At 42.8% G+C, this 13789-nt stretch overlaps 3 protein-coding genes across 3 annotated transcripts; 2 read left to right on the top strand and 1 right to left on the bottom strand.

Annotated features, from left to right (window-relative positions):
* Positions 1 to 1324: 1324 nt before the first annotated feature.
* Positions 1325 to 3939, top strand: LOC140779700 (pectinesterase/pectinesterase inhibitor PPE8B-like). The gene is made up of 2 exons (XM_073124921.1): positions 1325 to 2374; positions 3114 to 3939. Exons 1-2 carry the CDS (start codon positions 1489 to 1491, stop codon positions 3809 to 3811), a joined length of 1584 nt encoding a protein of 527 aa, XP_072981022.1. The 5' UTR covers positions 1325 to 1488; the 3' UTR covers positions 3812 to 3939.
* A 3268-nt stretch (positions 3940 to 7207) lies between these two features.
* On the top strand, positions 7208 to 9158 carry LOC140776966 (probable pectinesterase/pectinesterase inhibitor 12). The gene is made up of 3 exons (XM_073120844.1): positions 7208 to 7843; positions 7933 to 8264; positions 8359 to 9158. Exons 1-3 carry the CDS (start codon positions 7230 to 7232, stop codon positions 9045 to 9047), a joined length of 1635 nt encoding a protein of 544 aa, XP_072976945.1. The 5' UTR covers positions 7208 to 7229; the 3' UTR covers positions 9048 to 9158.
* A 1227-nt stretch (positions 9159 to 10385) lies between these two features.
* LOC140779178 (putative pectinesterase/pectinesterase inhibitor 45) lies at positions 10386 to 12653 on the bottom strand. The gene is made up of 4 exons (XM_073124164.1): positions 11691 to 12653; positions 11457 to 11617; positions 10934 to 11335; positions 10386 to 10817 (listed from the first exon to the last, which is right to left on the bottom strand). Exons 1-4 carry the CDS (start codon positions 12602 to 12604, stop codon positions 10522 to 10524), a joined length of 1773 nt encoding a protein of 590 aa, XP_072980265.1. The 5' UTR covers positions 12605 to 12653; the 3' UTR covers positions 10386 to 10521.
* Between the last annotated feature and the right edge of the window lie 1136 nt (positions 12654 to 13789).

Genomic DNA, 13789 nt, shown 5'->3' with positions numbered 1-13789 from the left:
TGGACCATACGCAGGAAACAGTGCAATATTAGCATTACGCGTTAAGTGTATGTATATTTTGGCTGCCATAGTGAGAGACATGTCAATTAATTACTTGGCCATGGTTAAGAGAGGTCTCCGTCGATCATGTGGACTTCAGAGTTCGTAATGGTCGGATATTTTTGCATCAATATTGTCGTGTCTTTGTGTCCTTTTGTACTCTGTGATGGCTTGATATGTCCAATATGCATGTTATTGGTGGTAAACTATGGTTACTCTTTTGGTTTCTGGGTGAAATAGAATGGAATGGTTTACACTCTACTTTTACTTTGGAGAGAAAAAGAAGGCAGCGAGCGTGTTAATTGGTGGTGGTGGGTACCAACTTCTGATCATGATGCATGCTCGATTTTGAGGGTTGAGTTTTGTAGAAATATTCTAACATTCCGTTAAATGCAGCGTTAATGGTGATTCAATTGTTTTATCCAGAATAAAAGACTAGATTACTTTTTCCCCATCAATGGAAAAGAACACGGAGAATTCTTTTTGAAGCACTAGAAAAGAAAGAATAAAGTTGATGCTGAAACAAATGAACGCGGTTTGCATGCAGCTGTACAAATAAAGGAATACGAGCAAGTGCAACCCATTCAGAAGTTATTAGTGCCCCACTAATCATGCTAGCTTGCCGGATTCAGAAGCTTCACCAAATTATTCCCCTGAGGCCCAGTTTGGAAGTAGAATTACCTAGTAGAATCTTCTGAATGTGCTTATAAACTTGGCTAGCTATTGGAATCGGAATGGGCTTGTGCAACCCCAGACTAATTTTTTTTAAACTAGAAACCAACTTAATTTTTCACATTACAATTGTACCTGATCTTTGATGCAATTATCCTAAACTTAGGTCTAGGTACTCTGATTTAAGGATACATGTAGAGTCCAATATGTGGACTTTGAATTAATTAGGTAGACTTAATTTAAAACATTTAACACAAAAGATTGGACCGAATAAGAACAGGACCGCAGATGGACACATCAATGGGATTCGAATCATATAACTATTTCCAATTTGGATTATTTGCCACCTTACTACGGCAATCATCCAAACCTCCTATTCTTTTACCCATAGATTTCGGTAGCATCTCACTAACCTACAACAACCACCGACGCTTGTAACAATAATTAGCTTAAAGATGTCATAATATTCCAATGAATACAATTTAACTGAGATATTACTAATCACAAAGAGGACCACAACTCACAACATTCCCTTTCAATCCAAAAGCTTTGGTTTAGGTCCCTTTTCCACCTCTCATTCTTCTTTATCATTATTAGGAGCAAAAAGATACCTAAGTAGTTGTTTATCCCCTAATCCTTTTAATCAGTACGAAGTGCAGCAGTCCCATTCTCTCCTCACTCTATAAGCCGTAGCTGGCACGCAGATCTGCAACCTCCCTATATAATAACTCCGTTCTCAACTCCCGATTAAATCCAACTCTTTACTCATTTATCCTCATGGCTCTGCATTCAACCTCCCTTATTCCTCTCCTTATTCTCACCCTTATTCTCTCTCCCGTTCTCTCCCTTCCGCCACCTACCCTCCAACCAGAATGCGCCACGTCGAAGAAATCGTCTTCGTCGTCGGCTTCGGCTGGCGCATTCAACCCCTCGTCGTCATTTCTTTCCACTCTCCGCTCCACCATCGACCAGATCAATAGCGTCGTCTCGATCGTCTCTACTTTCTCCGGCATCCTCGGGGGCGACCTCCGCCTCTCCTCCGCCGTCTCCGACTGCCTCGACTTGCTCGACCTCTCTTCCGATGAGCTCTCCTGGACAATCTCCGCGTCCCAGGCCTCCCCTGCCTCCTCTGGCGGGACAGGAAACCGCCGCTCCGACCTCCGGTCCTGGCTCAGCGCCGCCCTAGGAAACCAGGAAACATGCAAAGAAAGCTTGGCCGGCTCGGACTCCATCCTCAGCTCTCTCATTGGTGACGGGCTGCAGGCGGTCAACTCGCTCGTCGCCGACGGGCTATCCGAGGTTGCCGCGGCAGGTGGCGGGGGCGGGGGCCGGAGGTTGGTGGAGGGGTTTCCAGAGTGGGTGAGGAAGGGGGAGAGGAGTCTACTGCAGACGGCGGCGGGATCGGGTCTGGCGGTGGACGCGGTGGTGGCGCAAGACGGGAGCGGGAACTATACGACAGTGGAGGCGGCTGTCGAGGCGGCGCCGGCCGAAAGCGGGAAGAGGCACGTCATTTACGTGAAGAAGGGAGTGTATAAAGAGAACGTGGAGATCAAGAAGAAGAAGTGGAACATAATGCTGGTGGGGGATGGGATGGGGCAGACTATTATATCCGGCAGCCGTAGCTTTGTCGATGGCTGGACCACGTTCCGCAGCGCCACTCTCGGTAAGGGCATTCTAGTACTACTACTACGACGTAGTTATAACTACTAAATCTATGATTAATTAATCACTAATTAAGTACTCACTATCGCTTAAATACAAAGTTAGTCAGAGATAGTCAAAACACTTGTCTTAGTTTCGATAATGTTTTCTTATACCTCTTGAACTTCAACTGCATTATTATTAGTTCACTAGATTGATATCGAAGTAGTAGTAGCATGTGCCAAGTGTAAATGAATACGTTTAAGAGACGGGAGTCTCGAGACGGAACTCAAGTGACGTGACAATTGACCGACACTTTTAGCTCTTCAACTTCAAGCACATGTCTGGTTCAAAACTGTACTCGTATTTGGACCCATTTGGTTCCCAGACTCGATAGAATTGCTTTGTCCAGTCGTTTCACCTTGGATTCCTGCACTACCTCACCAGAGTAACCGATGCTCTGTGAACCTTGCTGTTTTGTTCTGATCAAGAGATCACATGACCCAGGCTCTCCCATTCAATAGCATTAGAAGATGTGCCTAAGTCTCGTTCCCATCTAAGGGAGAAAGGCACGTATTCCGAGAGAATACGTCGGCTTTGTCTCGCACACCTCTGTAGGCTTTCTCCACTATGAGAGCCAAAAATAAGAGTTTTCAGCAACAATCGAAATTTAATTAGCCAAAAAAAAATGTATTTGAACGGATACAATAATATTTTGCAAGACGGATAGTGAAATGTTGAAGATTTATCCTCTCCTGCAGCTGCGAACGGCCAAGGCTTCATCGCTCGGGACCTAACGATCGAGAACACGGCCGGGCCATCGAAACACCAAGCCGTCGCGCTCCGTTCCGACTCGGACCTCTCCGTCTTCTATCGCTGCAGCTTCGAGGGTTACCAAGACACCCTCTACGCCCACTCCCTCCGCCAATTCTACCGCGACTGCCGCATAACCGGCACCGTCGACTTCATCTTCGGCAACGCCGCCGCCGTATTCCAAAACTGCCAAATCCTCGCTCGCCGCCCGTTGTCCGACCAGAAGAACTCAATCACCGCCCAGGGCCGCAAAGACCCGAATCAGAACACCGGCTTCTCGCTACAGTTCTGCAACATCACTGCCGACTCTGACCTTGTTGGGTTTACCAACCAGACTTCTACGTACTTGGGGAGGCCGTGGAAGGAGTACTCGAGGACAGTAATCATGCAGTCTTATATTGGTAGTGTGGTTAGACCCGAAGGATGGTTGGAATGGAACGGTAACTTTGCTTTGGATACGTTGTTCTATGGCGAGTTCATGAACTCGGGTCCGGGTTCGGGTTTGGGTGGTCGGGTCAAGTGGTCGGGTTTCCATGCCATTACTGACTCGGCTCAGGCTGTTAACTTCACGGTGTCGCAGTTTATTGATGGTAACTTATGGTTGCCCTCCACGGGTGTCAAGTACACAGCTGGGTTGATGGTGTAAGATTAAAGGGTGGTGGTAATTCATACTCCACCTGTTTGGGCTCTCTATTTTGGTTGAGTATTGTAATTTGTTTCGTATTCTTTACTACACCATGCTAATTACATGTTAAATACTTTATTTGTTTCGTATATACGAACATTTTGTACTTCATCTTATGCTAGCGTCACCTTCCAATCTTCCATGGAGATCTAAACAGATTAGTGGGTTCGAACCACCTATTATGAGTCCACAAGTAATTGGGATTTAGCTCTGCAAAACAACTCATAGGGCCTTTGAGGTCAGCCCAATATCTGACTAGGCCTTGAGGCTTGAAGGATCAATCTAAATCTACATCCAATTAAACTTGAATAAGGTTACTGGATCAAGGCGGATAGCATACAGCCCACCACCTCTGTGTCATACACACTCGGTGTGTTGACACGTCAGTGTCATCGAGAAAAGATCCCAGGCTAGCTGCCGAGAAAAGTTACTGTGTTTTGTGCATCCCGTGAGGCGATCTAATCTAAATATAATAGAAAGATTTTCTTCAAACAATATAACAAATAGAAGAGCGATGAGTTATTTTTTATTTTAGTTCTATTCCTGATTAGATGAATGAGAGGGATCAGTTTAAGACTATACAAATTTTTTTTATTTTAAAAATTTATATATAACACTCTATCTTTTAATAAAATTATAATTTACATCTTATATTTTTATTATTTATAAATTAAGTCTTATGAATTAGAGAATATAAGTAGAAAAATATCTTACCGTTAGATAGTTAGTTAAACTTAACTAAATATTTAAATTAAGATAATTATATTAAAAAAATTATTTCAACCAAATTATACTGAGGGCATTAATTATTTTAGAAATAAAGTCATTTTAGTCGTTCTAAAATAAAATATTGCTACTTAACAAAAAAAAAACACTTTTAAGCTGCTAATTCAAATATAATTAATAATGTTTTTTATATATATTCACTAAATTATAAAACTTAATTTATAAATAATAAAAATATAGAATATAAATTATAATTACTTTATAATTTATAAGCCCACGTCATCCTGATGCACTAACTTTTGACTCACAAATCAATTCGAGTAGAGTGTCACGGATTTTGTAAAGAGGAAGGGGTCAGGCTACGCTAGCTGGAGGATTGCAAAAGGCTAACCACAATGCCCCCACTCAATGATAGAGTAGTCAGAAAGTGCCGACCCAAGGACGTCCGGCCCTGGGCATGGTTGTACTAGAACTCTGGACGTCCGTCCCCGGACATGGTTGTACTAGAACTCTGCAAGTCCTAAGTTACTCATATATATATATATAGATAGATCGCCGGATATTCCATATCGTCCGGGTTATACAGAATCTACACCTAAATGTAGTTTACTGCATAATACTTTGGTTCTTTGTTTTTTCATTTAAATTTACATATGTATTAAGAAGATACATATTTTCTGTATATAATATCTAGAAAAATAAATGGCTTCTTTAGTTTATTATATTTTATAACGATATATTTGTTAAACACAAATTTAATTAGTTATATTTTATAACAATGTATTAAGTAATTAAGTGTTTAATTAGATAAAGATATAATAGAATAAAAGAGAGAAAATGTGAGTTAAGGTTGATGATGAAAATGAGCTGAGAGAGGAGAGAGATGTCGGGATTGGATTAGGATGAAAATAAAATGACCGAGATGGATTGGAGTTAAAATGAGAAAAGAAAAATAAGTCACTTTAGTATCCGTTTGTAATATTAAATAATAATTTTTGAAATTAGATACCGCATCCAGCAGCATTTAAAAAGGTTTTGAACCAAACAACCCCTTGGCTGTCTATCTGATATACACTTCACATCTAGAGCACACCATATTAGTTATATAATCGGTCAACGTAAAAACCTCTATATGACATTCGATTTGGTTGTTACATGTAAATGTCCTTTTGTTGGCAAGTTGGGACCTGCTCGATATTGCGATCCCAACTATTCTGTACCATTTGAGTTCGGCCCCAACCACGGAGCATTGTTGGGTCCCAACTATTTAAAGATATCATGTACTCAATTTTGTTGTGAGATTGGTAGGTGGTAATTATTTGTTGAAACAACATAACACGAAGCACATACTATTACATCTGAAAAAAAAAAATATGCTTATTATTGGTTTAAAATTCTTATTACATAGAAACTAACGAATTTATAGGGGAAAAAAAAGAGAGTACAATGAATCAAACAGTCTACGTTCTTTAAATAATTAACGATCGCCTAAGTCATGGCAAACGATGAGATTAACCTTTCTACAGTTAAGTAGATCTTGCCGCTATAAGTTCGAGGTTGGCATGGTCTTGAATGCAACTGACAATTCAATAATATCGTTCGGGAAATGTTAAGGCACGATCCCCAAAGTTCTGAGTACACTGACTACCAACTTAGGCATAAGGTTGTCTGCATCCGTAATGCAGGAATTTCCTGCATCACGGTATCTGTAAGCCAATAAAAGGCTTCCAAGTATGGGATTTAAGAAATTTCCATCATCCTACGCGGTAGAATATCAGTTGACCAAAATATACGCTATTTGAACACATTTAAATAATTAAGCAGCTCAGCTCTGAAAAAGTTAGAGTTTGGTAAGTAATTTTCCCGTGACCCAGAGCGGTAATGGATTTAAATTCAATTATCGTGAAAAAATTATTTGATAATTTGATGATTTGGTAGCTTGGTGATTTGATTGATGATTCAATAATATAATTAGTAACGTAATGGCTTAAAATAAGTCTCGATAATATTCGGTTTAGTTCGAAGTAATTATTCGATAATATATATGAGTTGAAATTTAGATTAGATAGTTAAAATTTTGATAGAGTCTAAATATCTATATATCTATAATAATCAGCTCACTAATAAAATAAAATAAAATAAAACAGCCCACCGTCACTCACCGGCCATTCTCTTGATCTTATCGACCCACCCGCAAATGGTCATATAGCTCCAAAATTCCAGCTCCCCTTCTAATATATAACTACTAAACTCACGTTCCTATAAGCACTGTAAGATAAATTTAAATCTATAACCTTACATTTACAGCCTGTTTAAAATCACCACATTCTTCAAATTTACTATTATAACCATTAATTGGTGACATTTTAGTTGGTGTTATTTGATATCAATATATGTTTTGATTTTATTATTCTTCGAAACAACATGGTTTTTTTTTTATCAAATATAATCAATTAGAAGGATTTTTTTTTTCAATTTCGTTATTTTACAAATAATAAAATTTACTTCTTAACAAAAATTATATAAATGTCAGTTAGAATTAGTTCCAAACCATATTCTTGTGAAATTCCCATGTTAGCCCCGTATTTTCACTACTGATCAGCAACACTTATATCTATCATCTCTGTTTCCTTCTCCCTCTCACAAACCCGTCATGGCTTCTTCCCATCTTCTTCTTCTTCCATTCCTCCTCCTCCTCCTCCTCCTCCTTTCCACATCCTCCTCCGCCAAAACCACCAGCACTACATTTAACCTCTCTTCCATCCACTCCATATGCCAATCCACCCCATACCCCAACTCCTGCGTCTCCTCCCTAAAGCTCTCCATCTCCGCCAACCTCCCCCATACCATCCTCTCCGTCGCCCTCGCCTCCATCCGCTCCGCCATTTCCGCCGCCACCCCCCTCTCCGACCTCCTATCCTCCGCGGCCGCCGACCCAAAACTCATCGTCGAATCCCAGCGCGGCGCCCTCAAAGACTGCTCCGACCTCCACGCCATCACCCTCTCCTCCCTCTCCCTCTCCACCTCCCTCCTCGCCCAGCCCACCAAGCTCGCCGACGTCCGGGCCCACCTCGCCGCCGCCCTCACTAATAAAGCCACATGTCTCGACGGCCTCGCGGGAGCGCGGGGCCCACTAAAGAACACCCTCGTCGACTCTTGGTCCTCCGCGTACGAACTCATCAGCAACTCGCTCGCCATCCTCCCCGGCGCCAGCAAGCTGCCGGGTAGGCGGCTTACTGGGGATGAATTCCCGTCGTGGATCTCGAGGTGTATTTTAATCTAATAAGCAAAAGCTTAATATCTAATTGATAAAGCAGTATAACAAATTACTAATTGTAACCTTTATATTCTAATAGGAGGGATAGAAGGCTACTGGAGAGCTCCAACGACGACGACGACGACGACGACAACGACAACGGCGACGAGTCAACGCAAGGCTTGACGTTGACCGTGGCGAAGGACGGGAGTGGGAACTTTAGCACGATAGGAGAGGCAATCGCGTTCGCACCGTCTAATTACGAGGAGAGGACTATAATTTTTGTGAAGGCAGGGGTCTACGATGAAAATGTGGACGTGCCCAGCTACAAGCCGAACATCGTGCTCTTAGGGGAAGGCAGAGACGTGACAGTGATCAGAGGCAAGAGAAGCGTTGGAGGTGGCTGGACCACTTTTGGCTCCGCCACTCTCGGTAACTTTTTATCCCATCTTAATTATCATATTTATTTATCTATATCTTATTGATTTTTTTTTTCCCCTCTAACCATATGTAAACATCGGTGCAGGTGTCTCCGGACAGGGCTTCCTAGCCCGAGACCTCACCATCCAAAACACGGCCGGGCCGGCCCAGGGCCAGGCTGCGGCCCTTCGTGTAAACGCCGACTTCACCGCCGTCTACCGTTGCACCATCGACGGCTACCAGGACACGCTATACGTCCACTCGTTCCGGCAATTCTATCGGGAATGCGACATCTACGGCACCGTCGACTTCATCACCGGCAACGCGGCCGCCGTCCTCCAAGGCTGCAACCTCATCGCCAGGACGCCGATCCCTGGCCAGTCCAATGTGGTCACTGCTCAAGGCCGAAACGACCCAAATGAGGACACTGGGATATCTATCCAGAATTGTTCGGTAATAGCATCAGAAGACTTGGCTTCCAGTGGTGGCAGTATAAAGACTTATCTTGGTAGGCCGTGGGGAGTATATTCCAGGACGGTGTATATAGAATCTTATATGGATGGGTTAGTGGATCCAGCCGGGTGGACTGAGTGGGTTGGTGATCAAGGCCTGGATACGTTATATTATGGTGAATATATGAATAGTGGGCCGGGCTCCGGAACCGATGACCGAGTCACATGGGCGGGATACCATGTGATGGACTACGATGAGGCCTCAAGCTTTACGGTGTCCGAGTTCATCTACGGCGATCAGTGGTTGGATTCCACCTCGTTTCCTTATGACGAGGGGATTTGATATTGTAGTTTCTTGATCTACTTGTTGTCTTATATTGGTAGTTCACAAGATCTTCTATAAGTTTCCTTTCCCTGATGTGTGGTTTTTTAATTTTAGAACCAATCCCCATGATTTCATCTTTGATGAGAGTGACCATGTGGTCCCTAACTTTATAGAATTAGGGAATAATTTCCATAGTAAAGGTTAAAACATACGCAGTAATTCACGTAGGGTTGGTTTGTTCGAATAATTCTTTGTCTCACAAATAATAAATTCTGGCTCAGCAGAGTGGTTTACTTGAAAAACATAAATTACGTAATATCCTTGTCTATCCTTCTAATTATGAACCTTGCCCAACATGATCTTGACCCTTGCACATTATAAACTCTTCGGTAAAAATTACCTGGTTAGTTATAACATCTTATTTTTCACTTCAAGGTAGATTTATGATATAAATAGCTAAGCTACTTATCCTGTCCGCAATATCTAAGTTAGCCAGACCATTCGTCCATTCCCTATCAACCGTAGCATTTTGTACGTCACCAGTTTGGATACAAGCTCGCAAAATTAAAGCAATTCTTAACGCATCTTAATAGAATTTGATAGCCCGTCCTTCCTTTGTGGCTCTTATATCTTGACTATTGTGAGTGTAGTTGGCTATAGTGAGCTCTGCTGCAAGCCTGCAACAGATGTGAGACCTTCGGTGTCTGCAGTTGGGCAGTCAGGGAGAACTTGGGTAGATGTCATAGAGAAGGCTGAGGGCACAAAACAAAAGCAGTAGCCTTCATTGTCTTTGTTCTAGGCCTCTTCTCCATATTAGAGATATTTTAGAAAGGAATAATAAGAAGAAACTTTTTCTACTAGAACGTCCAAGAACAGAAATTAGCGAATCTGATCTTCGAATACGAGTTTAAGTTTGCTTACTAGTCCACTGGACATAATCACTCAATTCAAATCCAATTGGGAAGCAAATTTAAATACTTCTCTGCAGTATAATCGTAATTTTGACTTCAAAGTTTCATTATATATGCAACCTAGCTCCTCCACACATGTAAGATATTATTAATACAAAAAAAAAAGAATTGGTTTTCTTATGCATGCAGCATGTCTCATCTTATTTTCCAGTTAAAAAAACAGAGAAGAAAGAAACAATAATTATTGAAGTAGATAAGTGGCATTAAAAGCTAGGCGACGAGCCTTGTCCGCAAAATCATCCTCTGTGGTAAGTAAGTGCACATTCTCTATTCCGAAAAGGAATTGAAACGACAAAAAGTTTCCCATTAAATGAATTTAGTCAGCCAAACTGGCAATTTTCAAGTGAGTCATCAGTGCACGAGGATGGGCATTTCTACATAATTTCGCTAATTTAGTACATATATTCATCATGCTACAATCCATTGCTTTGCATCTCTTCTCTCTCTTTCTCTCTCTCTGACTATTTAATTGTTTTCGATCACGCGCAACATTAATTAATTTAATCACCATTTTTTTTCCCTCACCGGTAGAGTCCCATGCGCACCGGAGCCCCCATGGCCTTGATCCATGCGTTACCATGCAAGAACGCCGTCACAGTATACTTATTCGCCTCTGCCGGATTAGTAATAACTCTAAACCCCGGCCAACGCACCCGAGCTGACGTGCTCGCCCCTGCTCCCTTATTCTTGTACTCGCTATAGGATAACGTCTTCAATCCGAAGTCTCCACTCCATGGCAAGTAACCATCACGGCTAATGAAGTCGCCGATATCCGTCTCCATTATGATAGTGTGCGAATACTCTCTCCATGGGCGACCTATATATTAGAAATTACAAGGATATCAGCAGAGCAATAGCTTCGGATTTCATCTTTAAATTTTAATTAGGAGTTTAACTAAGTTTTTAGAGTAACCGATGAATTAATGTACGTACCAAGGTAGCTACGAATGCGGAGTTTGTCAGGGACAAGTTTGCGATCGGGAATAATGCGGCAGTGCTGAAGGACGAACCCGGTGGCTTCTTGACCGTCCGCGCGGCCTTGGGCGGTGACGATGTTTTGCTGGTTGTCAAGGGGGCGGCGGACGACGAGGACGCAGTTCTGAAAGACAGCGGCGGCATCGCCAAAGATGAAGTCGATGGTGCCGGAGATGATGCAGTTGCGGTAGAACTGGGACATGGAGTGGGCGTAGAGGGTGTCCTGGTAGCCGTCCATGCGGCAATTGAGGAAGACGGAGCGATCCGATTGGACGCGGAGGGCCACGGCCTGGTGCTTAATGGCACCGGCAGTGTTTCGGAAGCCCATGGCAATGGCCATGAAGCCATCTCCCATTACGGCTGCCAAAAAAGAAAACAAATGAGCATTGACGGGAATTCTAGCCAAGGTTATATTCACAACTTAGAACTATATATAGCTGCAAACTATTTATAAAGCGAATCAATGGCACAATTATCTCACCGAAGGTTGCAGACTTGTAGGTCGTCGTTCCATCGATAAAGTTCTTGTTTCCCGTGACGACGGTCTTCCTCGCCCCATCGCCATACATTGTTATATTTACCGCTTTCCTCGGCACAATTACTTGCTCGTCATATACTCCTTCTTTCACATGAATTACATACCTATCGCCAAAATTTATATACATATCACAATACAATTACAAAACTAACCTAAAATTTAATCATGGGAACATACCTTCCAGTATACTTGCTGGGCACTGCATCAATCGCAGCTGAGATAGTGATGAAGTCTCCACTACCATCCTTGGCCACGACGACATTGGGCTTTAGATTGTTCTTATAATTCCCCTTAAGAAGCCTTCGATCGGTGTCCGAGACCCAAGAAGGGAAACCATCCTTGCGAATTACAGGCTCCATCGCCTCTTCAGCTAGAAGCCGACGACTAAACCCCGGGATATTTAACGAGGAAAGAAAGGACGAAGCCTTTTGTATGATAGCCAACGCATTGCTCGTCAAGTGCTTCCCCGCCGTCATCGCATTCCTCACCTTGGTCTTGAGCTCTCCATCGGGAAACCCCTCGATGCATGTCTCCTGGTACGTGATCACCGCGCTAAGCCACACCCTTAGCTGATGAGATTTATCAGGAAGCTGGTCTAGTTTGTGCGCGTCAATGTCCTGCAATGTCCTGAGAAGCTCGTCCTTGGAGTAGCCGTAGAGCTCCCTGCAGTCCTTGACTGCGGCCTTGACTCGGGGGTCGTCGCTCTTTATCAAATCGGAGTGCTCGAAGGCCTTGCCGATCTCATCGCCGATGACGGAGACCGAGGCACTGATGAGGTCCTTGGGGGAAGAGCTCGAGTTCGTGGCCTTCGATATGCTCTTCTTGCACGCGTCCTTGTAATCGGTCGGCGAGCATATCATGTCGATGTACTTGGAGACGGAGTGTAAGCCGTCGGTCACAAGCGAGGTGGCCGATGGCCTAGTGGCAGCATTTTGCTTGGAGTGATAGACGATGGTGACGATACCGATGACACAGAGGATCAGGAAGACAGAGGCGGAGACGCCGACGATAATCAAGCGCCTGCGCTGCTTCTGCTGCTTCTCGGCCTTCCGGCGCTCCGACAGCGGACCGAAATCCTGAAAGGCAGACATTGTTTTTGGATCCTTCTTTTCTTTTCTTTCTTTTGTTCTTCCTTGATTTGTTTTGCTTTCTTTGTCTCTCTGCCTCTAGGGAGAGGTAAGGCAGAGAGAACCGCGAAAGGAATTGGAGGGGAGGAGGAGGTGGGTGTTATTTGTGTAAGTCTTTCTGTCTTAGAAAAGAAGGGGCAGGGAGAGATTTGTGGGACTTGGTTTTGAAAGTTAGTTAGGGTCCAGGGAAACGAATGCCGTTCGACAGTGGATGGTCCTTAGCTCTGTACTAACAAACAGCAACAAATCAAATCTTATTCACCAATCACCCATATGACATCTGTAGTTAATATTACAACATCTTCCACCCATGCTTGCTTCCTTTTCTATATTACAAATTTTATTTACAAGTCAAACTCTAATCCGCATTTAGAACTAATACGAAAGTAGAAGCAAGCAAGCAATCAAAAGCATATATAGGTATATAAAGTTTACATTTTGCGCATTTTGGTGCGCAAGGTTAATTCTATTCCGAACCATTTTGAATCGGAAATTCTTATAAATTGATAGTTTAAGTTTAACACAGCTTGGAGCTTCGGGGAGTTTTTTTTTTTTTGGCTTCTGATTAAAGACATAAAAGCCCTGCTTTATCGAAGCTAAGTGTGCTTTAAACAAAAGATTGAGCCGTCCTATACACGTATAAAAAAAGCAAAATATATCCCTCCAAAACCATCACATTAAGTTTTTATTTATTTATTTTATTTTTTATGCACAAGTATACATACCACCCAAAACAAAGAAAAAAGTATCGAGAATTATCAGCAACAAAAAACAACGTCCAACCACCACCGGTTAACAATTTAAACATCAACCGAATCCTCCAAAAAAGTCCCAGAATCTGCCACAGTCAAGACTACTACTCATCATCCAGCGCGTCTGGGTTTTCAAAGCTTCTGCCTTGTAGAATCTGAGGAAGCTTTAATGGTGCATTTGTAGATTGAGATGCCAGTCACTGTATACCTAGGCCAACTGCATTCATGAGTTGTGTGATGGCATTTGATTGTCCAAGCAACGGCTTCCATCATTGCATATATGTTGCAGTTCTGGAAAACGGCAGTAGCATCTCCAAAAATCAAGTCTGCTGCCCCAGAAAGGTGGGAACCACGTTGGCATTCTGAGTCCATTCTGCACCCATTATGTTGGCAAATG

Source organism: Typha angustifolia, chromosome 15, assembly GCF_048772165.1.
Source record: "Typha angustifolia cultivar Huaian chromosome 15, ASM4877216v1, whole genome shotgun sequence".
Classification (NCBI taxonomy): domain Eukaryota; kingdom Viridiplantae; phylum Streptophyta; class Magnoliopsida; order Poales; family Typhaceae; genus Typha; species Typha angustifolia.
The sequence above is the reverse complement of the archived record's forward strand: the minus strand, read 5'-3'. Positions and strand labels throughout refer to the sequence as shown.